This window comes from Corapipo altera, unplaced genomic scaffold, assembly GCF_003945725.1.
Source record: "Corapipo altera isolate COAL_440 unplaced genomic scaffold, ASM394572v1 52b, whole genome shotgun sequence".
NCBI classification, from domain to species: Eukaryota; Metazoa; Chordata; class Aves; order Passeriformes; family Pipridae; genus Corapipo; species Corapipo altera.
In genome coordinates this window covers 1,233,094-1,259,598 of record NW_020884922.1, presented here as the reverse complement: position 1 = coordinate 1,259,598, position 26,505 = coordinate 1,233,094, and the positions used below count along the sequence as shown (strand labels likewise).

The window sequence follows — 26,505 nt, the reverse complement described above, 5'->3', positions numbered from 1 at the left end:
GGGGGCTGCCGAGCCTCTGGGTGGCGGGGGCTGCCGAGCCTCTGGGTAGCGGGGGGAGGCGGGAGGCGCTGGCGGGCGGTGCAGCCGCGGGCGGAGCGGGCACAGGCACCGCCACAGACCCAGCGCTCGCTCCCGGCGCGACCTCCACCAGCACACGCGGCTGCACGCGCCCCGTGAGGCGCATGCGCACCGTGCCCACTCACGCAGTTTCGGGGACTACACTTCCCATAAACCCCTGCGGGCGGCGGTGGGCGGGTAGTGCGCCGGCGGGATCCTGAGGGAGGCGGGGAGGGGCGGGTACCGACGGCAGCACCGACGGCGGCATCTGCGCCAACTATGGCCTCGCTCGTGAAGAAAATAATCAGCACTACCAAGGCCCCTGCACTGGGTCCCTACAGGTAATGCCTTAGCTGAGAAGGATCTGGGAGTCTTGGTTGACCATGAGCTGGCAATGCCCCTGCGGCCAGGAGGGTCCATGGTATCCTGGGGTGCATGGGAAGAGTGCGGCCAGCAGGTTGAGGGAGGTGATCCTGCCCCTCTGTTTGGCCCTAGTGAGGCCACATCTGGAGTACTTTGTCTAGTTCTGGGCTCCTCAGTTCAAGAAAGACAAGGAGCTACTGGAAAGGGTCCAGCAGAGGATCACAAAGATGATGAAGGGTCTGGAGCATCTCTCTTGTGAGGAGAGACTGCAGGAGCTGGACAGAGAAGAGAAGACAGAGGGGATCTCATCAGTACGTATAAGTATCTCAAAGGCAGGTGCCAAGAGGATGGTACCAGACTCTTTTTAGTGATGCCCAGCGACAGGACAAGAAGCAATGGCCATAAACTAAAACACAAGAAGTTTCACTTCAACATGAGGAAGATGTTTACACTGAGGGTGGCAGAGCACTGAACAGGCTGCCCAGGGAGGTCATGGAGTCTCCCTCTCTAGAGATATTCAGAACGCACCTGGACATGTTTCTGTGTATCCTGCTCTAGGTGACCCAGCCTTAGCAAGGGGGTTGGACTGGATGATGTCCAGAGGTCCCTTCCAACCCTAACAATTCTGTGATTCTGTGAGGGAGAGGTCTCTTGGGAGAAGCAGAAGCATGTTTTGCTGATGGGGTTTCGGCAGATCCCAGTAGGGTCTGTCAAGCTGCCCTGGGGCTGAGGTGAGGGCAGGACCCCTGAGCTGGTAACCCCCAGGACACTGGAGTCCTGCAGTAGGAGCCGGACTGCAGTGCCATGCAGGGGGATGTCCCCTAACCGTTTTAAAATGACCCTCCAGAAGTCAGTTTGGGAAAATAATTCTGAAATTAGTGGCAAGAAGTGAATGAAAAATAAACTGCAAGAGGAAGAATGATTCTTCTCCGGGAAAATGTGTTTGCCTAGAGACAAGCGTGTTGCACAGGGAAGTTACAGAGAGTGCTGACTATGGAGGCAATGGAGAGGGAAGGCTGAGCCTGATCCAGGGTGAGCTTGGGCAGATGGAGAGTTCAGTGCCTCAGAATTGCAGATCCTTCCTTATTTTGAATGTTTGTAAACGCTTTTCAGTCTAAAAGCTAACTGCTGTAAAAATATGTAAGATGTTGTTCAATGTTTTCACAAGTTTGTTGTTGCAGCAGATCTGCCTGCAATTTAAAAAAAAGAAAAATCCCACTTTTATTTGCAGAAGAGTTTCTCTTTACTATAGGGATGAGAAAAAAAAGTTCAATCAGTATAGCATACTCTTATAGCTAAGGTACAGAGGGGTTTTTATACTAGGGCATTTTATACGAAATTTTAATTCTGCATTCAGTCTTTGTATTCCCAATAGTACCTTATTGCCTTCCAGGTGCATTTTTGTCTCCATTACTTTGTGCCCTGAGCTTTCTGAGCTTCAGACTGTGAAAAATACAAAGTATTTTTGCCGAGAGACATGACATGAAGGTTAACTTCTGTAAACAATAAACTGTTATTGTACTGCAGCACTGCTTGGCGTTAGGAGAACATCTAAGACGTGGAAAGGCGATGATTCTTCTGCTGCACACGCACACACCACACTGGCCTGGTCTTCAATATAGTTCTCCAGTTCTGTTGTGGATTAACTGCACTCCAACATTTTGTGCTTACTGATAGTTCTTGATGAAATACTTCTTATTATGCTGCCTGTTAATTGTACGACAGGTCTAACATCAATAAGTTTATCACTAACTTAGTTTATCTGATTTCAGTAAACTTGTCAAAGTCCAGTGAGCAGAAGTTGCACAAGAAATAACTGCCACATCTCTGCTGTGAAGTTTGAGCATGGTAACCCAGGAATGTGGGCTTAATATGGAATGAAGAATTGGGATGTGTGGGATGCATTTCTGGTCCTGCTACAGCCATTCAATATGCTTTTTGGTGACCAATTTTTACTGTATTTTTCTATTTCCTTTACTGCATCCATTTGCCAGTACCTTGAGATAGGTAGGTAGATAGATATTTAAAAAGACACATATATGTATATGTGTATATATACATCTCATTAATGTTATTAACCTTTTAAAAGACACTGCAGCAATACTGTTCTTGAATTAATCCACAATCATTTGTGTTCAGAAGATCTGTTTAACTTTGCAGTGCTTGTCTTTAAACACCATCTCTCTGATGGACAATTTTCTTCCAAGGTCACCGTGTTTATCCAGTTATGCATTTAGACACACTGAAGCCTGAATGACTTTAGACACACAATGAGATTTCTGCTGACTGAGACTGATGAGTACCTACGATTGACCCTAGTTGCAGGGTACATCTGATTGGGGTTTGTGTGGTTGAAGTTTCTCTGAGCTTCACTCATGCATTTGACTGCACAGAACTGTACCTCTTGGTTGGTAAGTTGTTACTAGTCTCAGTGAATGGAGGAGTCCATCAGTAAGCATACCAAGAGAAGGAAGCTGAGGAGGAGCAGAGAAGGAGACTCAATAAGGCTGTTGCAGATGTTGGTCTGGCAGTGCTATCAGGAGGCTTCAGCTTGTTTTGTCCCTAGTTATTTGTGATTTAGGATTTTCCTAAGGCCTCTGTTGAGATAAACATCGTGTAATTTATTTTATGATAAGCAGTACAAGACAATGTCTTTTTTTAAGAGGGCTCATACCTTCTTGTTGCATGGTTCTCTGTGCTTCAAACAGAACAGAAGTTTATGCGCTGAGGGCCTGTGCCTCAAACAAAGCAGGACATGTTAGGAAAGAAAATTAAAGAAGAGTATGTGTACAGGCACATATTTTCTATGAAAAAGACTGTGTCGGCTGGAAAACTATTTTATTCACTAGTTTCTCATCTTTAAATGGTGTTCTTCTGTGATTTACTCCAGTTTTGTTAGTTGATGACAGAAAAAACAGTTATCACGTAAGATATTTTACCACATCCAATAAGTTACTGGCTGTTTTTTCCCCTTATGAAATTACAGGAGAATGTAGGACAGGGATAAAAGGAAAGATGGGAATGATGGCCCTGTTTGAACTGCCTGACTCATTTTACTGAGTCCCTAAATCAGCTGTGTCACCTGTGAGGTTGGATTGAGACAATCCAACTGAGTCAATCTCAATTGAGAGAAGAGATGTCATAAAAATGTACTTTGAAAGTGTCAATTTCTATTTCTACTGACATTTAAGGGAAGCTAAACTCCTTCAGATACCTAAGGGAGGTGCTGAGTAGTTTATGTAGCTTGAGAGACTTGTTGAATGGTTAAAACAATGCATTTTCTAGTGGAGTGGAAGAGGTAAGAAAAACAGTATTGACACGCCACAAACACTTTCAAAAAATCTTTCTCTAGTTCCTTTGCAAAATATTTTTAATTACTAGCTGAAGAGAATTAAATTATGTTTCTTGCATAATGTTTGCTAGGTAGTTTAAATCTTTGTTTTAATCTTTTAATCTCTTTGTGACAGCTAAAGGCATTAATAATTGCTAATTCTACTTCAGCAAAAACACACCTGACATTTATATAAAAATGTTTTGCAACCAGCTTTAATTCTGCATTCTTCTGAATTAACCAGCCGACAGGTCACTCAGGTTATTTGGTGAAAGGAGCGTGATTGTTCTGGGGATGGAGTGATCAAGGTGTTTTGCTGACTGCCCAAATTCATGACTATACAGGAAGACTGCTAAACAACCACCGGGTGGGGTGTCACCTCACAGCTGTAACTCGTTACTGTGGTGCCTGTTTGAGAGGAAAACTCTTAAATTTTCTAATGAGCCCTCTTTTGATTTTTCTTTATTTTGTGGGTTTTTTTTCCCTTCATTCCCCTCATTTTTTTTTTCCCTTCATTCCCCTCATCGCTCTGCAGCTGAGATGTAGATAAAAGGTATTGTCTGCTTCTCAAACTAGGATGGAATATTTATCTGGACGTGTGCAAAAAAATGTCTATTTACTCTGCCTTGCTTCTGTGCTATCTGCAGTGTGGAATCTGTAGGTCAGTTTAGTGTTGTGTTGCTGCACTCATACTCTGAACCAAGAAATGGGGTTTATTTCCTCAAAAACAGGTCTGTGCAATTCCATAGATGGCCTAACCCCAGCACTTCCAAAAGCATACACCTATTGAGTGTATGACTGTGTGTACAAACTTGTGTGTGCATAACCTCAGTCTCCTTTCTGAGATATTGTAAACTGCTGTAGAAAATTTGAGATGTGCTTTCAGATACTTGGATGTTTTCCTGGGGAAGCATTAAACCTACAGTGTGACTTGTGTTTTCAGCCAAGCTGTGCTGGTGGACCGGACAATGTACATTGCAGGACAGATAGGCTTAGAACCTTCCACCGGGCAGCTTGTCTCTGGAGGGGCAAAGGAGGAAGCTAAGCAGGTAAGAAGTCTTCTAGCAATGAACTTGTACTGGGATTGGCATGTGTTTAGTTAAATGTGGACTTGTGAGAAATTGAGAAGACTAGAAAGTGCATTTTACATCCTCCAGATGAGGAAAAAGCAAGAAAAAGTCGTTCAATCCTAACCCTGTCTTTTTTCTGCTTGGACAACTTGGAGGTCAGGGGAGGAATCTGGTTTTTTTTGTCATGGCTAGGCTTTGCAAACGAAGATTTGGGAAGTGTTTTTTTAGGAAAGTAAGAAAGAATCAATGTTTGTAACAAAGGTTCACACCCCGGTAAAAACCCTGGCTTGAGTTGGGGAAAGATTTATTCCCCCAAAAGCAAAGAGGTGCAATAGGATGAGATGGAGCTGCATCATAAATTTACATCTAATGAATAGATGATTTAATATTTATGGTTTATTAGAGGCTCACTTTTATTGGTTTTTATTTTGGTCAGTTTTGACAGTTGAGGTTTTGCTGGGTGAACTTACAATATAACATGGATGCAGCCAAGTTACAAGTCATATTTGCATACTTACATAGATATAACCCAGCTGATAGTTAAAAGATTTTTGTTTCAATTTTCAATAGGCTCTAAAAAACATGGGAGAAATCCTGAAAGCTGCAGGCTGTGACTATGGCAATGGTAAGTGGTGCTATGATGGTGGCAAACAAGTTTTTACCTGAATTAAAATACAAAAAAAATCAAGTGACCTTTAAAGTGATCTTTGCAATGGGTATCAATGGAACACTACCCTTCACTGAAAGTTTCTGCCAGTGGTACTAATACTTTAACTCCAGCTGGGAAAGCTTAGGTATAGACAGAGCTGCACCTGACTACAGGCATTTTAGGCATCCTAGGCTAAAGAAGGTAAAAGAAGGCTTGTGTCTATGCTGTTAATATTCTAGACACTTTCAGTACTTTTTTGGGGGGGACTCTAATAGTCAGCCAAACCAGGATTAATGCTGGCTTAGACAATCATGGGCAAAAAATTCTAGCATAGACTGTATTTTCAGGCCTTTTTATGGACTTTTTTCACAACAGATATTATATATGATATAAGTTATTGCCAACAGTTGGTTTACAACAGCTTTTTTAATTTACTTCCTTGTCAGTTCTGTGCCTCTTGGTAGATTTTGGCTTTTTCAGAGCTGGTCAGGAATGCCTCAAGTCCTGGAAGTTTTCTTACATACGAGGTACTCAGATTTTTTTGGTGGTTCTCTAGGTTGTAGCTCTGATGGTCAATATCTGTTTGGAAAACTTTTCAAGATATTTAGAATACTCAAGAGAACTTTATGAAATAAAAGCAAGAAATGCATTAAAGTTTTTCAACTTTTGTATGCAAAGCCAAGGTCTAAAATAACTGCAGTTATATAATTTCCAGTTGTGAAGACTACGGTTTTGATGGCAGACATGAAGGACTACAGTGATATTAATGATGTTTATAAACAATGTAAGTAGATGTTTTGTTTCTATTTTACCAGTATGGCTTGTGTAACAAATTATATTCATGGTATTCAAAGTGTTTGAATGACTCAGATGATGCAGTTCCATGTTGTTTGAAATTCCAGTAGAAATTTTAAAAAAATTCATTTGCAAGCATCAGATGAAGGACAGCCTAATTTCTTGTGGATTTGTGACCTACCATCTCACTCACTCACTGTCCTGTGAAGATCAACTCCTGCTATCCCTCCAGGTTGATCTTCCATGCCTCTATCTCTATAGATGCTCAGTTGTCCCTAATATAATTCTACTGTAAGCAGCCTTCAAATGCTTAATTTTAGATTTTGTGTCTCCATTTCTTTAAAGTCTGTTTATATCTTTGAACAATTTGTGGGTTATTGGTATGGGACAGGGCTCATTTTTTATACAAAGATGAACCACACTGCTCCACTTGAGGAAAAAAACGAACAATGCTTGGTTAACAAAACTGAATGTAAACTGAAATAGGTGATGCCAATGACCCATATGGTGCAGAAGAATTTGAGAGAATATGCACAGGAGTTCCTTATGTTCCTTTGGCTTTAATTGAGTAGCAGCATCTGATCTTGAATGAAGTCTTTCACTGATGAGCAATCAACACAGTCTTCTGCATGTCAAAATGGAATGGTGTGTGTGTGTTTAAGCAGGGTAAAAACAGGCCAACTGGATGCTTAGTTACATGTTGCCTCCTACCTGTAGTTCAAGAAAGCAGTTGCTGTTCTTTCATTGTGAGTTATTATCTCAGTGATTAACAGCTTTGAGTAAAGTTTCATTTAATTATGTAAACTCCTTGGAAACGTTTGAAGTCAGGTTGGACAGGGCTTTGAGCAACCTGATCTGATGAAAGATGTTCCTGGCCGTGGCAGGGGGGTGGATATGACTATGTGAGCATTAAATGTTCCCTCCAACCTGAGTTATTCTATGATTGTACAAATTCAGCTCTTATATCTTTACCAGTACCCTTCCCTCTGCTTCACCCCCTGTTCTAACACCTGTGACCACCAGATCTAAGCGGGCACAGAGGAATAGGCCAAGGGCATATTTTTTTCTCTGTTTTCCTTTGAGATGAGTAAGTTGGGACTGCTGTTGACTTTGCATAAATCTGGGGTCTTTGCTCATGACTCTTCTGGCAGGGGCCTGTTTCTCTCTCTTGCTCTTTCTATGAAAGAGCCATCTCCTACTCCCTGGTGTTGGCAATTGTAGATCACCGTTCTGATTTAACCTTTCACTTTCAGCCAAGCTGGTGTTAAGACCCTGCAGTATCAGCAGAGTGCAAGTATCACTGGTCACTAGATCACAGCTGCATCTGGCTTCTTAGTGATGAATGATGGCTTGTTGAGATGTGAGAGCAGTCAGGGACCAAAACAAACCAAAAAGGGAAAAATGATAGCTGGCACAGGAGACTTGTAGCCTTGAACTGTTCAAATTGACTGCATTTTATACAAATTACTTTGAACTGTGTTTTATCAAGCAAAGTTCAGTGATTAGTGGATATTTATGTTTAAATTGCAGTTTTCAAGGCAAACTTTCCAGCCAGGGCAGCCTATCAAGTTGCTGCTTTGCCCAAAGTAAGTGTCACTTTTCTGCCTACAAAAAACCCCCATTCTGAAATACCTTACTTCTGAAGCACTCTGACAGCTTTTCTTATTCTGAAATAGCTTCAATCACAATTATTTTAATGGAGACTCCTAATAAGCTTTTTTTCTAAGTATAAGTCTTATTCCCACACATTATCAGAGATCTGAATATGAGATATAAATTTCTTTATTGTGGAAGATAGCTACAACACTAGAAGTAAGGGCTTATGATACTTGAGTAAGTGTAAAGTGAATTGTCAATATTATTTAACCTTGCTAAATCTGTCAGAAGTGTAATCTCTCTCAAATATCACTGTTCTTTCAAGGTTGTGTTGTACATCCCGTTGCTTCATAAAATGGATACATTAAATTCCTAATGTGTTCCTTCATCGTTTCGTCACAGGGTGCCCGAGTTGAGATTGAAGCTATTGCCATTCAGGGACCTCTCCAAGATGCTTCAGCCTGACTATAAATAGAGACTGGATATCCTACAGCAACAGTTTTGGATTTGATTAATACTTCTCCCTTACATCCGATTCCTACAGTTGACTAACAGCAGTTACATGCAGTTGAAAGTAGTAAATTTACCAAGGAAAGGTGCCTTCTTCCGGACTGGGGCCTTGGATTCTCTAAAATATGAGCTTACAGTGAGTTCTCTGCCAGCAAACCCTGAAACCTGTGGGAGTCCTGCTAAAATCAGCTGATCTTGATTGCAGGACAGGGCCCACTTTGTGATGGTCACTGGATATTCAGGTATTAAGGTACATGTTTGGGTGAGCTTATGACAGTTATACTGTCGTAAGTTATACTATCTGTGATCTGGACATAGAAAACTAGAATGATTTGTAAGTAACAATTTTAAATAAGAAAAAATGACAGAAATGAGAAAACAGAACACTTGAATTGCTTAGGACATATTTTCACTTTTGGGGAATTTTACTCTATTTGTTTCTGAATTGTCTTGACCTCTTTCTTTACATAATAGATTACTGTTGAAAGTCACTTTTTTCATATGTAAGCAACTGTTTAAGAAAGTTAATTTCAGAAATAAGAAAATTATGCTTTTCTGAAGTGAAGTGCTAACTTTATTAATCAACTGTAAATTAATATCTACCTGAACTTTTTTCATAATTTTTTTCATAGCAATTCAACTTTGACTGTGTTTTGATTTAAAAAAAAACAAGCGAAAATCCAAAAAAAAAAAAGTTTAATGAGAATAAAATATAATTGCAACTGCAAAAATGTGCTTGTCTGTTCTGGGAACAAACTTCTTTTCCTGATTGTGCTTTGATTATCCATTACAAAAAAAAAAAAAAACATTTTGCTTATTCAGTAAGAAATAATTTGAACCAGAAGAATAGGCTTATTATCTCTCTCCTAATAGCTAAGGATGAAATTTTCCAAGTCAGGAAGATTTCAGCAATTGTGGCATTACAGTTCTTCTCTCTTTTTTTGCTGCCATTAAGGTCGGAAGCATCAATTTGATGGGGTGATTAAGCCATATTGAGAAGTCTGACTGGTGCTGCTAGTAGGTTATCCCATCCCTACTGATCTTCTAACCAAGTAGCAATGGATATTGTGTTTTTTAAGTATCTGTTTGAAAGTCAGCTGCCTCATGGCAGAGTTGATTCCATCCTCCCCACAGCCACATGACTAAGCACAGTTGGTTTATTTGGAGGGAAGTGAGCAGAAGTTCTTTCCTGCTATAGTCTGTCCACCTCAACATCTTTTTTTTTGCTCTGTTCTGTGAAGATGGCCATCAAATTGTGTATGGATGCTACTGTCACTCTGTCTTCACTGTCTTTGTGTAGAAAGTAAAAATAGCTATAAACAGCATCTTGGAGAAAGTACTGTTTTAATGGTGGAGATGTGTACCTGCTTTATCCAATGTACTGCAAGAGGGAATCTCGTAGGCTGCTCCTTCCAGAGGCAGTTGTTTGTATGCCAGAGTGCCATGACTGAGCATATCAGAAGCTATTTCTAGTCCCATCTTGTGTTATCACACTCACTTAATATTGGTAAGCACAAAAGCAGTAATACTAATAGTGAGGAGAAGGCATAACGCTGGTTTGCCACGTGGCAAGTCCCAATACTGTCTGTTCAGCTCTCTGACCCCAAACTTCAGTTCTGTGTGTGTATTTCTGTGCATAAAGCCTACTGATGCTCCTCTTGGGTACTTTTACCTGGCTAATAGTTTTCATATGGTAAGCACACAAGAAGAGTCCAATCTGGCAGCACCATGTTGCTGTCAGTCTTGCCATGGCACATGCAGATGTTGCCTTGTCCGAAAATCCCCCAGCATGCAATAGCACAGCCACACTGTGTGAATCATCTTCCATCCCTGGATAAACTGTAGGTGTCCCACTCACGGTTTCTTACCTTCCTGCTCACCAGCTCTGCTTTCCAGATCTTGTTACTTCAGTTGCAGTAGGAATATTTTGTATTTTTCATGCATTCCTGGTATCACTTTAGCATACACCAGATGGGCTGTTGGAAAGTTGTGAGGAAGTCAGCCCTATTTAACCCTCCTGGATGTGATGGGAAGTGGCCGTTTCTGCTTTTCACTGAGATTATACATTGTATCTTTATAGAAAAAACATTCCAAATGAGTTTGTCACAGTAAGCATATACTTGTGATGTGTGATATTTTACAGTATTATCTTGCTTTCCCTTGAAAAAATGGGAGATACTTATTTTTATTAGAAGGGAAATAATGCTTTTGCTATTTCAACAGTGAACTTCCAAACAACTTTTTAGAAGTCCCTAACTTTTCTGCAAATAAACTTCCTACACATAAACTTTATTAGTTTTGGCTTCTGCTTTTGTTCTGTCTCCTTGGCTATACTATTAATGTCTTTATGCTCTACAACTCTGACTCAATAAGCAATCCCTCCTAAGAAAACACATGGTCAGACTTGTTAGGAAGGAGTTAGTGTACTAATATGGATATGACTTTCTAGGAAACAAAGAGCAGATATTGCATCACTTTATCAATTAATAAGAATTAAGAATAATATAATTGAATGAAGTTACCTTTGAACTCCATTGAAATGGAGTTTAATTTCTAATTTATATTTAGGGTTCTCTGTAACAGCTTTGTTCACATATAATTGTGTTGTTTGAATTTATTTCACTTATTTGTACAAATAGTTCAAGTTCCCATAAGTCAGCTGATTTCAACAGTCTTGAACATCAGCTAAGTTCAGCCTTGTGTAATCGCTGTGGTTATCCCTTCTTACCTCTCTGCCTTACCTGGGCCGTGCTGCCTCTTTGCCAACCTTGAACATAACACTAGATGGCAGTTTTGATATTTTGTTGGAGTGCTGACGTGTGCTTTGGCTGATGTAAGCCCTTTATAGAACTCCTTTGGGAAACTTCCCTGGTAGGAGTCATGTTAATACACCACTGCTTTACATAGTAAGGGTCAGTCTGAGACTGAAATGTAAGTGAAACACCTGGAAAAAAATGCATTCTGAGTGCAGCTAACAAGGCAGAACACATTGATTCCATTAAAAACATTATTATCAGTGCAAAAAGTCAGGAAATAAAATTCACTTTTAGCTTTACAATTTTTTAGGTGGAGACCAGTTGTAGTTTTTAGACTACATATTTAGATCAGAGACCTTTCTTGAATGGCTCTGATCTAAATACGTATTCTTCTGGTACAGGAAGTCTAGAATAACTGAAAAAAACCTCTTATTTACAGCTATAACAGTTCTCAGCATAAACAATCAGCCTGCCATAGAGGTGTATAAAACATTTATTTTTTTAAGCAGACTTTTATTATTTGATTCTATTGTTTAAAACAAAAAGGCTAAGCTCTGTAATTCTCTGATACGAGAAGCAGGTATCATGACTGTCTCTTAGGTCTTAGCATACAAACTACTTAGTACATGGATATTTAATAAAACCTGTTTTAGGTAGAGGCAAGTTAAACATAGCTTTTTTTGTTTGCTAAACTGAGCATGCAAAAATATGAAGTTGCAATTCAGCTGGTGGCATCCCATTTTCATCATTTAGAATTTGTTTCCATCAAGTGTAACTGAAAAACCACAACAAAACAGGTCCTCTCTTTCTGTGAAAGTAAAGAAATACCAAAACATGCATGTTCTACCAGGTGTTTCTTTTAATACAACTTTTTCTTCTTCAAATGATTATATACTCTACAGATTAAACAGTGCAAAAATAAACTTCACTGCCAAGTTTAACTTTGCTCTCTTAAAGCACTTAACCTGCCCTAATCTCCTGCTACAAGCACTTGCACTTGCTGCAGTGTTTACCTGAAAGCAGCTCCTCACTGAGTGAAAGAGCCAATCCCAGCCAGTCAGATGGCCAAGTATCTTCTGAGATCTTACAGGGTGCATATGTGCCTGCAGGGAGCTGACACAGGATGCAAATTTAACCTCTTCTAGGACTGTGTTTATTGGTAATTAAAAAAACATTTCTATCAGAACTTCCTTGTTAGCTTGGAAATTTGGTTTGTTCCATCAGGTGTCCTGCCCAGCTCTCCCTGCAGCATGAAGTAGTTACTTCTACCTTGGATGTCCAGCTTTTGATAAAATACAAAGCAATTTTCAAAAATGCTTGCCTGTGTTAAAAAACATAGACATTGGAGCATAACCTTTTCCCAGCCTTTAACATGAAAAAGCTCTTCGATACACAGACCAGTTTCTGTCCTTGGGAACCTCTGTGATGTCCCAGGTTTGCAGAGGCAAATAAACTGCATTTCGGCCCTTTATCCATAGTACATGCTTTGGTAGCTTACAGATCATGAATAGTAGACCCCAATGAAATTTTCAAGGTAGGAATGTTTTATTTCTCAAGGCAGAGATGTTCAGCATCTATCTAGCAGCTGCATTGTAAGACTTCAGGTGATTTAAATTTTCACGTTTAACAAAGTACCAAGCATCTTTCATCTTTTAGAAAGGAAAAATAGCTTTCATCTGTTGTAGTTATAGAATATGTAAGGATGAAGATGATTGACAAAGGTTGATACTGTTGAGTCACTGACTGGTTTATATTCATCTTTTTTCTATTTGCATTGCTTAATGACCAGAAAAAGTTGAACAGTGAGGTAGGAACATATATTGTCACCCATCTTCCTTGTTACAACAGTAGTAGAAAAGAGTGACTGAGGTGAGCTCAGTCATTTTGACTCCCATGTATCTTCACATTTTGCTTCCAAGTGCAGCCTCCTCTGTTGCTGTGAATACTACTGATCTCTGTCACAGAACTCTTCTTGGTTTATGCTTTAAAATTGTTTAATATAGCTGGTCAAACTGCAACTCGTGATCTTACAAGTAGTCAGCGTGGCTCCTCCACCACTTTAATCTCCTGTGTTTGGGAGTGGGGTTATGCTGGCACAGGTGCTGGTGGCTGACCTGAATCCCCAGCTCACAGGAGGAAATCAGCCCTGAGATGCAGCTGAAGGTGGAAATTCTTGGGGCATCCTGGACCCTGGATGTACATCCAGCCTAGTCCTGTATCACCCAGGGCTGTCCTCATCCTGCTCAGTACCTGCTCCCCCACTCTTCAGCTCTCCAAAGTGCATAGTATGCTTCTCATGGATTTTTGTCATGTTTTGACTACCTCTCTTTGGATTTTTAACTCTCACTTTTTTAATAGATCTCGCAAATTTTTAATGGATTTAGCTGCTCATTTTAGCTTCTCTATTATAGAAAGCTAGTAAAAATAAAAATAAAATAAAAGCAACTTCCACCTAGCAAAAAATCCCTAAAAAAATAGTAAATATGCATTTGGGTTCTAAAAGTGTATGGTGTTGCCTATATGATGCTGACATTAAATGAAGCTGACAAGTTCAAAAGAGTCCTGCAAAGCAGAAAACCTTAGATTTAGTGATACAAAGAAAGTTATATCAGCTTACACAAAAGGCTGATAGCCCAAGGATATCAACTAGGTTATTTGATACAAACCAGAGTCAGCTGGAGTCAGATGACTCCAGCACAAAATTTAGCTCTTAGAGGGGCTTTATGTAATTAACTGGTGACAGTAAAAAATTTTGTTAAGTCCTTTTGTACAGTAAAGCTAATAAAACAGACATGCTTGCTCTTTTTACGTAATTGACTTTTTTTCCATGTTCTACTTCCTTATGCTAGAGCATCCTGTTAACACAGTCCTCAACAATATACAATATATAGTCCCTTTGCAACATTCACCATCAGAACAAATTTCTACTTTCTGTCTGATCCATAACACTAATCATATTTAGGACCCATTTTCACAGGAGATTTGTTTGAAAGCTCTGCTATTCAGCTTCAGCTCCAAAATGATTATTTAGCATTTTGGAAAATAACCCATACAGTCCCTGATAGTGTACTTCTCCGGGAGGACAGCTCTACAGGGAAATATAATAGATGCCCTCTCCTTTGGGAACAGGCTTACAGTTGTCTCTTGTTAGAAATCTATTTTAGAAGCCACAAATGCATATGAAGAGAGCTACACAGCTAAAGACAGGTTGTTAATCACCATGAATGCTAATAGCTGTGAAATTATCTTCTAGGATTTATATTACTAAAACATCCTACCCAGTTAAAAATGCCCTCTTCTCCCTGTTTTTGCAGAAGTCATCACATATATTGTACTACTATTCTTTCAAAAAAATTATGTTTAAAAATGGGGAGTGAGCAGCACATACCACTTGGGTCCTGCACAATGCACCCTGTTATCTTCTATCTTCTGGAAAACTAACCTCTGCATTTAGTTACAGCCTGGTAAATGGGCACTTTCATCTCCCAGTCCTTTAAGTCCTCTAAGCTATACACTTGAGCAGCTCCGTACACTGGTAGTCCAGGCACTCAGAGAAATTGCCTGCATACAGTCACTTAAAAAAAAAAAAGCTGCACTGTATTCTTTATCCTATATAAGGCTGATTGAAGGTATAAAAGGCTTGAAGTTAGTTATCTGAACCTGGAAAAAAATCCTAATTGAAAACTGAATGGTTATACTGCTGTTGGAAAATTATCCCACTGTGTACAGAAGGCACTCTGTGGCACGGTGGTGAAAGTTTAGGTATTTCAAACACTTGAGATCTTGGCAGCTTGAACTAAAGAATATTTACATTATGTAAAACTTTTTCTGATGCCTTTTATTCATGTGTCTGTAGCTTGTGGCTCAATCCATAAAAGCTTTTCTATCTTCCCAACCCAATAAAATTTTAAAATGTTCGTGTGGACAGAAGAGCAGGCCCAAGAAGAGGACGTTCATAGAGACATAACTTCTATTCCTTGTTATTAGCTGTCTCTGAAACACATGGAAAAATTAATTTAGCGATTAATTGAAGGTACAACTTGATATTCACAACATCTCACAGGAATTCAAAGTGAAAGTTCCCTGGAGGCATCACAGGATGAAGGAGGGTATCTGTTCTTCTCCCAGATCTGTAAGAATGTTCTGTGTCAACCTGAAATGACCACAAGCAGCCACTGGCTCTGCTTCCTCTTGCCCCATCATGTTCATCCTGTCTTCCTCTCACAGACATTAACATCACCTCTGTGTTATGCTGCAACAGTCTCGTTCTCCTCCCCACCCTGCTGCCTTTTCTCTTAACAACTTTTGAAATCACTAGATCCTTTCAGTCATATCTGACATAGAGGCAGGCATCTCATGGACATTAAATCTTGAATAAGGACAAGAGACATAGGGCATAAATTCAAGTAACTGAGTATTAAATATAAGAAAATATTTTCTTTTTTTTTTCCTCTAAGGACATTGACTGATGAGAATTGACTGCCCACAATTTATGGAATCTTCATCCTTGGGGATTCAAAACCCAACAGGACAACCTGTTCCAGCTGACCCTGCTTTGAGCAGGACTAGACAAGCTTCAGAGGCACCTTTCTACCTTAGCCATTCCGTGACAAAGTATGGTTGAGGAACCAGCCCCTGAAACTACTGATGTTAACCATCAGCAGCTGAGAAGCTCTGAGGCTCACTGGCTTCCTTGATACTTAAAAAAAAAGTGGCCAAGGGGATGATTGGCTGAAATCACAGTGTCAGACAACTCAAGCTCAAAGTACTTCTTTCCCAGCCAGAAGACTCTGCAAGGATAGATTGGGAACATGAGAAGATGGAACTTCCTCATAGTGAATAATGGTGTTCCATGAGGGTGGGAAGGTGGGAAATTTGCACGGGAATCAAGTTGAGTGACAGACATCCAACTGCAGTGACTGACTGTGACAAAGACAGTTAATTAGCATGAAGATGGCTAATGTAGCATGAAAAATAACCAACTACCTTTAATGGTTTTGATTTTTTTTAATTCAACACACTTAGCATGTCACTGAGCATTTGTTCAGAGATGGATTGCAGCTATCTTTAGAGCAATATTTTTTTGCACTAGGAAAAGCTCATATCCTCTTAGTTGTACCCTCTCAGAGGCAAGGCTCTGAGTGGTTTTGATGTCTCTCAAAGTAAGAATTTTTTCATTCCCTTAAGCCATTCTGTTTCCCTGCCCAGAACCTTGTTTTAGTTCTTCAATATCCTTTCAAGATCCTTACACAACAGCATCCCAGGTTTAAATGGTCGCTATTCCATTCTTAACATTGTTTTCTCCTCTTGCCCGTAGCCATTCTCTGAGCTGTGTGCATCAATGCATTCCTATCATCTTAAAAGCATTACAGACACAGAAGCAGGGCTGCTTTTTCTGCTTCCCCACAAAACTGTTGGGGAGAATATTGTCAAAGCGGGAAAATGCAGAAAGTATTTCAATAAAGCTGTAATTATCACATGATGAAATTTCTGGATTCTGGAAGTATTCAAGGCCAGGTTGGATGGTGCCCTGAGCAACCTGATCTAATGGCAGGGGGGCTGGAACTAGATGATCTTTAAGGTCCCTTCCAATACAGGCCTTTCTATGATTCTCTTACTCTTCAGGAGCAGGAAGCTGTTCTTTAAACTGTTCTTTGATTCTCCTAGAATCAAGTGCTTTGCTGAACTCAGCACAGACAGATAATTGTTTGCAAAAGCATATGGGCAAGACATTAAAAACAAGTTGATTGAATAGAATTGTTTTGACTTCATAAGCAAAGCTATATGGCATAAATCTAAAAATTATGCAAAAGCACACTTGTCAGTGGCCAACATCTGCTTGTCCTCACAGGCTAGCTTAATAAGTAGCAGTATAAAGGGGAGCAACTGCCAAATATGAAAATTAAAGGGAGTTGAGTAATTTTTTTTGTTTTATCACCGTTGATCTAATTTTACTTGAGTAATCACAAAGTCATAAAGGCACTTATGCCTTGACCAAACTGCTGGACCATCACCCTACTGGTCTTCCAGGCTACAGTGCTTGTGCTGAAAAACATTTTCCTTAGTCTTGTAGCACAAGTGGAACAAGCTGGCTTGCTACTGGGAGCTCAAAGCTGACATATACTAGCATATACTGGTGTATGATAGCATTGGGAAGGAACCAAAAACTTCTCATCCCAGGTGCAAGAAGTTAATTTGGAAGTCATGAAAGGCACTGGTGTAAGGTATCTACTACCCTTTCTGCTAAAGCTGTCCTCAATTACAGAAATACTCACTATCCCGGAGAGATTTTGAGCATAGCTACAATAAGTTCAACAGGGGAAGAGAGGAAGTGCCTGTGTTGCCTGCTCATCCCTTTTCACATTTCAGCAATACCACAGGGTAATCTGTGATGGTGGAATCACCATCCCTGAAAGTGTTTAAAAAACATATGGGTGTAGAACCATCCCTGAAAGTGTTTAAAAAACATATGGGTGTAGGACATGGTTTACTGGTGGACCTGGCAGTGATGGGTCAACAGTTGGACTCAATGATCTCAGAAGTATTTTCCAACTTAAATAATTCTATTATTCTAATTCTGTCTTCTGGGGCATGTAATTACCTTATGTGATGGACCTGAGTGTGGGATTCTTAGTGAACGTGGAGGAAGAAAAATAAATAACTTTCGCAGAAAGACTGTGTTGACAGAATTGTGACCATAATTTCAAAGTCTGACAGAGGGATAATCCCATCTCCTCGAATTTTTCTCTTCACTGGTGTGATGAATTTTCAAAGGCACTTTATTTGGCCTCTGACTTTTTCTTCCCACCATGTGACTACATTTGTTGTGCAATGTGCTTTCACCGCAGCACCACTGCTGGTTCCAACTGATATGAAGAACGAGAGGATCTAAAACGACTGACATAGAATGGAAATCACAAAGCAGCTTTAAGGCTTAGCTCACAAAAAGAAGCCCGCAAATAATAATGAGCAGAGTGGTTTTTATTTTCCAAGACTGCATGTCACAGTCTAGCATTCTCTCCAAAGCTGGATAATTTATCTCTGGTAAGGCTCAAATATTGTATAAAGACGACCCATGTAAAAAGCAAGACTTCCAATTGATTGCTTCCAAAAATGTCTCTTAATGTAAACAAAAGTATTTATGATGCTCTCATGTTAAAATGCAGAAAGCAGATGCCTGCCGGTAGGGGAATGACAAGAAGTGCTCATTAAGGACAGCACAGTATTTTCTGTCTCCTAAACAATAACCCATGTGGTCCTTCCCTCCTCTGTCAACGTACCCATCTCTGTCGCTGCTGCACTATCCACAGCTTCTCCTGTTTCTTCTTTTGTTTCAGGCCCTCCACTTACTGTCTCACTGAGCAGCTCAGTTTCCACCTGTTCTCCCGTCTCACCTGGGAATGGTAACCATGGAGATCAAATTAGCATCCACTGAGAAAAGCACCAAGTGCCCCAGCTCCCTTCTGTAAACCTAATTTTGCTTTGTCAGCTCTCCAATGCCCCTTACAAAGGTTCCCCCTGAATGAATCCATAGACAACAAACAGGATGATCCCATCCAGCTATATGCATGCCTCATGCCCATGAAGTTCTCCTTATGCTTTCACAAAATCCCCTTGATGCTATATCCAAAAGACATCACGAGTACTATTTCTGTTCAAATTATTTTTCCTGGATTTTATTTTATATATGTGCAGTTTTATTTGCAATTGGAACAAAACGGAAATAGAAAACATGGTAACGTGCCAGTCTGGCTGAATTTGTGCTTTCCCTGGGAAGTTGGTCCCTGATTCATTTCCTCACACAGCTATGGAAGCATAAAGGAAAGTGCAACAAATGCTAAGTATCCTATTCACCATAGCATAAAAATGTAAAGACTCTTCATCATATGCCTCATGGAAAGAGAATGCACACAAGTTAAGATAGCTTGGAAGTAATAGGAGCAAAACTCTTTTTCCTAAAGTCTTGTTCACTGGCCCTGCACACATCATTTGGTGCTCAAAGCCCCACGACTCATCTTCAGCCAAACAGTCAACTGTAAATGTGTTTGCACAGACATGAGGTGGCAGAGCAATGTTCAGTGTGTGCTGCTCTGCCTTCAGCATTCTGCCCTGAGGCTTAGAAATGGTGATTAATGAGTTTGCAACTGGGCAAGACTGTGAGTTTAACAGGTGAGCATCCTGTCATTTACTCATTACATAAAATGAGGCTGTATGCCTAAGGATAGATGCCCATGTTATGTAGAGGAAACTTCAAAATTCTTTTGTGGAGAGACACAGGAGAGGACAAAGTAAGTCAACCACCCTGCTCAGCTACCGGAATGCAAAGAGTGAGATTTATACAGCCAGTTCAGAGACATGCAGAGCAAAGCCACAGGATTAGTGGTAGTGTGTGTAAGCGGTTCTGGACTTCACACAGACCAGTCCTTCTCCTGCATCTTGCATTTCTTCAAGGCAAATGTGGAGTGAGGAAGGCTGCTGATACCATGTTTCCCTGCAGAGAAATATTCCTCTTTGTGCTTCGCTTGCTTGTTCCCTGAAAAAAGCTCCCCCAGGATGTATCTGATTCCTTACCAAGCTACTTTGTACAATTCAAGAGAAATTCGACTCCTCCTGTGAAGTGTTCACCTCTTGCATGTGCAGTCCATGTCATTTGGGCACCAGCCCAAAGATGAGCATAGCCTAAAATTTTCAGGAACAAGCACATCTCTCACTAAAGGTCCCTCTCACTGCACATGGAAATATCTGCCATCTCAGACACCACTGCCTCCTCATGCAGCCTTCCTCCACCGCTAGTCATCTCCAGACATTTTTGAAAGCCCAGCCCAATGTCCCTCTGCTACTACTTCTATTTAGCTTGTCTAGTAGCCAAGGCTCTAGGACAGACTGGATATGCCAGGCATACATCAGAAATGCTTTTTCTTACACATCCAGGCAGCCTCCAACTTTATGTGCCCAGGGAAAGTTGCTTTATAATTAATACATGTGACTAAGTAATAGAGCTCTGCAAATATTAAGGAATGTGTCTGAGCTCTGCAAATATTAAGGAATGTGTCTGAGCTATACAGAGACACAATGTTTTAAATGAGGGGTATGGTGGGGCATTTTACCCGCTAAGAACAAAAAGGACATGAAATGAAGTAGCAGAGATAATGACTGGAAATGCTGATTAAATTTATTACAGCTTGGACTTGTAAATCTGAGGCTTCCTCACCCACATTCTTCTACGCTCCACATAGTACAGGCTCCCAGGACCAAATTCTGACTCCAGAAGCTCTTGTGAGGCTCTTAGTAAAGTCAAAAGTACCCACACAGATGTCTCTGGAGGCAAAATTCGGTCTCCTGAATTTATGAAAGTACAAATATTACCCTCAATGAAGTGGTCCTCTTCAGTAATATGTACTTTATCCATGACTTCCACTACAGAGCTGTCACTACCCTCTACCAGCCCACTGTCCTCAGCTGGTCCTGGTGATGGTGCCCCAACATCTTCTGGTGCTGCAGGTGAAGGCCCATTGCCCTCCTCTCTCCACACAGAAGGCAGCTCAGAGCTTTCCTCTGCTCCTGCAGGCAGGGGCTCGGTGCCCTCTGGCTCCTCCCTTTTACTGACTGAATCGGTCTTCTCCTCAACATCCAGAATCATGGCTGCAGCATCCTCTCCGGGCAGATGCTCCCCTAGGTTTGTCTCCTCAGAGGCAAGGCTCACATCCTCTTCTGGGTCCAACTGTGTTTGGTCAGCTACGGTTTCGTGATTGTCTGCAGTCAAGGTGCTTGCACCTGATGATGCTTTTAGTTGCAGAAGGGCAAACAAAGAAAAAAGAGAATTGGTGAGTAGTAAGCTCAATGAAAACTAAACCCACAGTGAACCGCATAAGCACTACCTGTCAAAGAGCTCCCTCCTGGCTAGGAACATACCCTCTCACAAGTGTGCTGCACATATCCACAAATATCCCATAGAAGATGGTGCTGCTCTTACACTAAAACGAAGTTTTCATTTGAAGCATATCATATATTTTTGTATGAAGAGAGCTGACCTGTTTACAGGTCACTGTCCTATTACATTTTGCCTTATGTATTTGAAGTGTGCAGGTGGTTTGCAGGTGAGGGAACACTATGCAAGGAAGCACCTTATCCTGCCCCAAACCAAGCACAGGATCAATGTGATGAGTGTGAGGGAGCTGCTGGTCTGGGCTGCACGTGGGAAAATTCTGGTGGTGCCTCCAGGCGGGCTCAATGAAAAACCCTGAAAATGTTCTCATTCTGGAAGATGAGTAGTGCCCACTTCTTAAAACAAAAACCAATTTGTCTGTCTCTTTCAATACCAAACTACCATCCATAGTATGCTCTGTCTGATAAAAAAATCAATAACAGGAAGCCTAAACAAATTAACTTCCACTTCTTTCATCTTTCATCAACTTGGCTAGTAAAGCAATGGGTTTTGGCAGAAAAAAATTACGAATAAAGAACTGACAAAATTACTCTGACAGGTATTTAAGTATGAAAGTTGAAGACTCAAAATGAGCTATACCTACCTATCAGACTGATTTAATAATGTTCTGATTAAATTCAATTTGACAAGATCTTGCAGTTAATCTTCTTCAAAGGAATGCCAGGATGAAAACCCTAGTAATTCATGTATGAAATGTTTATATAATAATTACACAACTGGAAAAATGTTATTTTCTGAGAAAATTATGATTGCGTTGTCAAAGCCAGTAAGCAGAATCATATGATACTGTTCACAGATGAACACATCTATGCGTGTTCATACATAGATGAACAGCAAAAAAATGTAATACCTCCTGCTCTTAAAACAGCTGCTTGAATACTGCTGCTTTAAAGTAACTTCACAGTTCTTTTGAGGCATTCAAGCAAAACACCTTGCCAGCAAGTGTCACCTAGTCAGCATGTGCCTAGAGAAACAGGGAAGGATAGATAAGCAGGAAGAAGAGCAAGAACTGGGAATCTGGACTGTCAAGATGGACAGAAAGCAACTTTGACTACAACATAGATAAAATCTCATTTGTCCCAAGATCTGTAAACCCATCCAAGTTCCAACCATGCCCTCCAAATCCACATAGGTATGGCTATTTATAACACAACTCAAACAACAGGAGATAAGTTCAGCTATGCATGTTAGACCACAGAGCCCCCAAAGGGCAGCACCAGCCTCTGACAGCTGCCAAGGGACAGGGAAAGGACAGATGGTCCCAACCCACAGGGCTGAGCTTCAATCCGTCAGTGGACATTCCTCTGTCAACCTGCCCAAGCCCCTTTTCAATCCATTTACTCTCAGCCTCCCCCATGACCAGTGGCAATGAGAGCTGCAGCCCACTTATACCCCCTGCAAAACACATTCTGGCTGGTTTTAAGCTTGATGCAAGTCATTTCATTGAGTGACAGTTCTTGTGTTACAAGAAACAGCAAATATATTTCCCCTGATTACCTTCTCTAGATCTCTATCACACCTCGTCTTCCAGGCACTCATTTTCTTAACATGAAGCTCAAGGTGAAACAGATACCCAATTGGAATAACAACAAGTAAATCTTAACCTAAAGCTACTCTAAGCAGTGATTAAAAAAAAGCAATGTATGCTCAGAGACCAGAGACTTAATCTTTTCACATTCTTATTTTTCCTCTCTTTGGACACTTCTAAATGCCTTCACCTTGCTTGGTGTCAGGAGCATTTAAAACTTATGGACAGAAATAAATGAGTCATTCAAATTAGAATGTTTTTGATTGGTGTTAGCAGTAAAAAAACCCCCAAACCTCAGACCTATTATTACTAGGAATCTCCTGCAGCTTCTATAAATATCAGCCCTGTAACTTCCAGCTAGCCTTCTCTTCATCAAGATGTTTTATATAAATTGGATTTATAAAATACTGCCATTCAACATGAGATCTGCACTGTTGGAAACCCTGGAAGCATTCCTCTGCTCTCATCTGAAATGCAAAGAATTCCTTAATATGGAAAAAAAATCCTCACAGTAATCTGTTCAATACCTTTATCCCCAAGAAGAATAAACATCATGTGGCAATCAACATTTCTAGGATTCTGTCTAGTTTTGTTTTATTTTTAAATTTATAATTTTTATTTTCCCTGCTGTAGACAATTTCAACTGGAAAAACAATGACAAATACAGGGAATTTAAGTGGGCCATGGCAACAGTATTTTTCCCTTTGCCTTCTTTCTTTCCTTTTGGAAAAGCCTCAGATTTTTGTTTTTATTAAATACATTTAATAAAATTAAATTTATTTTAAATACATTTATACATTAAATGTACATTTTCTCACATTAACAACTTTGGATAATTTTTTTTTCAAACCGTCCTTTCTTATTAAACTAGATTTAAAATTATTAACATATCTGGCTGGCAACTGCCCAATTAATGGAGATCTTTCATCTGTAATTACAAACTGCTCTTCATCCTTACCATGACATTAATTTATATATTTATTACATTTCATAACCTATCCTGACATTAACAGGTGTTTAGACAGAATTCTTAAAATACTCTGAATAAATTACTTCAGTTATTTCCCTGAGCCCTTCAGTGTTCCTGTGCGAACATCTTTCAGTGGAGGATGGAAAGGCAGAGGAATTGGTATATTGACCAGGTGAACAAGACAGCAGGCACAGGATAAAGAGATTTCTGCAGGGTACTTTCAGCTGGGCTCCTCAGTTTGCAAAGGTATGTTGGCTCTGTGGTGGCACCGACAACACTCACCCCATACAACCTGATATTGTCTCTGAAGTCACAAGCCACAGCATTGCCAGACAACATATGGAAAATAAACCCCTACAGAAAACATCGATGCTACAGCCAAAATAACAGCAAGAGATGGTACTTATAACACGAGAATATAAGAAAGAAATGCAGCAAAATTAAGTGCAAACAACATTTATATATATGCCTTCAGGAAGTATGTTTCTCGATAAGCCAATATCTGTAACTGTAGCGTGCAGGTTCACACGAAAGTGTTTCCAAACCATCCTTGGAGCAAAGAGCTAAGTGTGATGAATATGGAAACAAAGTTTTATTTTACTTCCACTAAATAGCAAGGATATTCTTATGCAACATCCTACAAATACACCTTGCACACAAAATTAGTTTGCTGTGACTTGAGCCAGTCAAAGCCACAGGAGCATTGCTGGTGCTGCAAACGGGGTCGGGAGTGGATTTTGTCAAAACTCAGGAAGGATAGTGGCGTCAGGTATTGCTAGTTCACTATTCTTTTAAAGGGGGTGGGGGGAAAGGCACTGGGTTGAATAGCTACTACACGAAACGGCCAACAGCAGGACCTGTCTGGAAATTAAAAAACAAACAAACAAACAAACAAACAAGCCGGCGGAAAGGAGCGGAAGGGGACTTAGGCATTCATTCACAAGAAACAGCAGTTTCGAAGCATCGCTCACGGAGCGCAGTTCCATCCACAGCTCAGGCAGAATTAAAAGCCAGGAGAAGCCCGACGGGCTCCTGCCCCGCGGGGTTTCTGCGGGTCGCGCACCCGCGGCTGACGGGACGGGACGGGACCACCCGGCGGCTGAGAGCACCGTGGCCTCCCACCCTCAGCACCCGCCTGCACTCCCCGGCCCGGCTCACCCCGGCCCGGCTCACCCCGGTCCGGCTCACCCCGGCCCAGCTCACCCCGGCCCGGCTCACCCCGGCCCGGCTCACCCCGGCCCGGCTCACCCCGGTCCGGCTCACCCCGCGGCGGCGGCGGCTCCTGGGGGCGGCTGCGGGCGCTGCTGGAGCAGCCCATGGCGGGCGCGGGTGGCGCTGCAGCCGCTCCCGACGGGACCGGGGCGAGTGAGGAGCGGCTGTAGGGGAGTCGGGCATCATCGACCGACGGAGCGGGGGGGCGGCCCCGGAGACGGAGCCTTAAAAGACACCCCCGCGGTTCAGCCCGGGCCACCGCCGCGGTCGTCCCTGCCTCGGGGGCGGATTTCAGCGCTGTGTGCGGGTGCCAGAAGGTGTGAGTGGCAGCAGCCGAGGAGGGGGGACTGCAGGTCCGTGTGCCCCGTGCGTTTAATCCTGGGACTGTGTACGTAAACCTCACGAGCAAGCTTCGACCCAGGTTGGTATCGAGGAGACCCATAATTCCGGGTAAGAGGGTCCAGGTCTGGAAATGGATATCAGATGGATTTGAAGACCATGCTGATGTTTGGGGGGCCATGACTGTGGCTGAGCTTATGAACCTGACACAGATGGTGTGGGGTTTCTGTTGGGAACCCCAATCCGGACCAGCAAAGAGGAGCAGGAGGACTGGGTATCTGCACTTAAGGTGTATGTGGTAGAGGCGTGCTGGGGATGTATGCTCGGACACACACAGGGACCTCAGCCTCCCCACCGGCCCTCCCTACAAACGGGAACAGAAGTGGATGCATTCGTGGTACGGGAGAGGGAGACTTCTGTGGTCTCAGCAACTGGAAGGCAAGAACCCCTGGGCTGGAGATTCCTCTGGATTCAGCACCTACCTACAACATCCTTACCATGAGCCTTAAAGATAAAATAAAGATAACATGATTTTTATACTTGCATGTAGGCAAATCAGCAGATGTCCAGGAAAGTCCAGGTGGCCTGAAAAGTTTCCAGAGAGTAAGAATGAAGAATGTTTGCCACGCATTTTCTTGCATAAGCAATTATTGCACCCAAGACATGTTTCATTGTGTCCTTCAGACTAATCACTCATTCTTCTAAATGAACATTTTTTATCCATCCAGAAACTTGTCCAGACAAATCATATTGTCTCTGGACATTTGTCCAGAGTGTGCAATGTCCCACAACCAAGATGGAGCAGTAGTAATTACTCCAATAACTTCTGCAATAACTTCTACTTCCTCTGTTTAAGTTAATTTTCAGGATGCTTTTTAAAAATAACAGAAAAAACCCTGTAGGCTACATGGATTTCTCCATGGCTATATATAAGATTTTAATCAGACACTTGGTGGTGAAATGCTGGTAACTTTAGCATCAGCAAAGTATTTAAGGGCATTTAAGGGCAAAAGCAGAAGTGCAGCAAAGGGCTTAGCAACTTAAAAATTAGTTTCAGAAATATTTAATATTCATGCTGCTGGTGTAAAATCCTGAGTGTGCTTTGGTGGGAATAAAGGAATGAGTTCCCTATACAGCACATGTGGGTTCCCTGTACAGCACAAATGAAGACACCTAGGCACCTCACTGCTCTGCTGCCACAGGTAGGAAAGTAGAAGTGTCTGTGACTTGAAGGAGTACTGATAGCTGAGGAAGCTGCCTGGAGACAGCACATACGAAAGGGAGGGATGGCAAACATATCTGATTTCCCACTTTTCTTCTATGATCTTTCAGAGAATAAAGCAAGGAGGATGGGCCACCTGGACAGACTCATTGAGCACTGAA

At 41.4% G+C, this 26,505-nt stretch overlaps 2 protein-coding genes across 3 annotated transcripts; one reads left to right on the top strand and one right to left on the bottom strand.

Moving 5' to 3' along the window:
• The first annotated feature begins 258 nt into the window (after positions 1–258).
• On the top strand, positions 259–9,192 carry RIDA (reactive intermediate imine deaminase A homolog). Its single transcript, XM_027657114.1, has 6 exons — positions 259–398; positions 4,695–4,800; positions 5,392–5,446; positions 6,186–6,254; positions 7,796–7,851; positions 8,264–9,192. Exons 1-6 carry the CDS (start codon positions 337–339, stop codon positions 8,324–8,326), a joined length of 411 nt encoding a protein of 136 aa, XP_027512915.1. The 5' UTR covers positions 259–336; the 3' UTR covers positions 8,327–9,192.
• Positions 9,193–14,966: 5,774 nt separating this feature from the next.
• Positions 14,967–22,019, bottom strand: ERICH5 (glutamate rich 5). Of its 2 annotated transcripts, XM_027657064.1 has the most exons (4): positions 21,924–22,019; positions 20,494–20,910; positions 18,408–18,521; positions 14,967–15,120 (listed from the first exon to the last, which is right to left on the bottom strand). In XM_027657064.1, exons 2-4 carry the CDS (start codon positions 20,765–20,767, stop codon positions 15,098–15,100), a joined length of 411 nt encoding a protein of 136 aa, XP_027512865.1. In that variant the 5' UTR covers positions 20,768–20,910; positions 21,924–22,019; the 3' UTR covers positions 14,967–15,097. The 2 variants fall into 2 exon arrangements, with proteins under 2 accessions (XP_027512865.1, XP_027512864.1); XM_027657063.1 differs by lacking the exon at positions 14,967–15,120 and having other exon boundaries at positions 18,237–18,521.
• Positions 22,020–26,505: the final 4,486 nt, after the last annotated feature.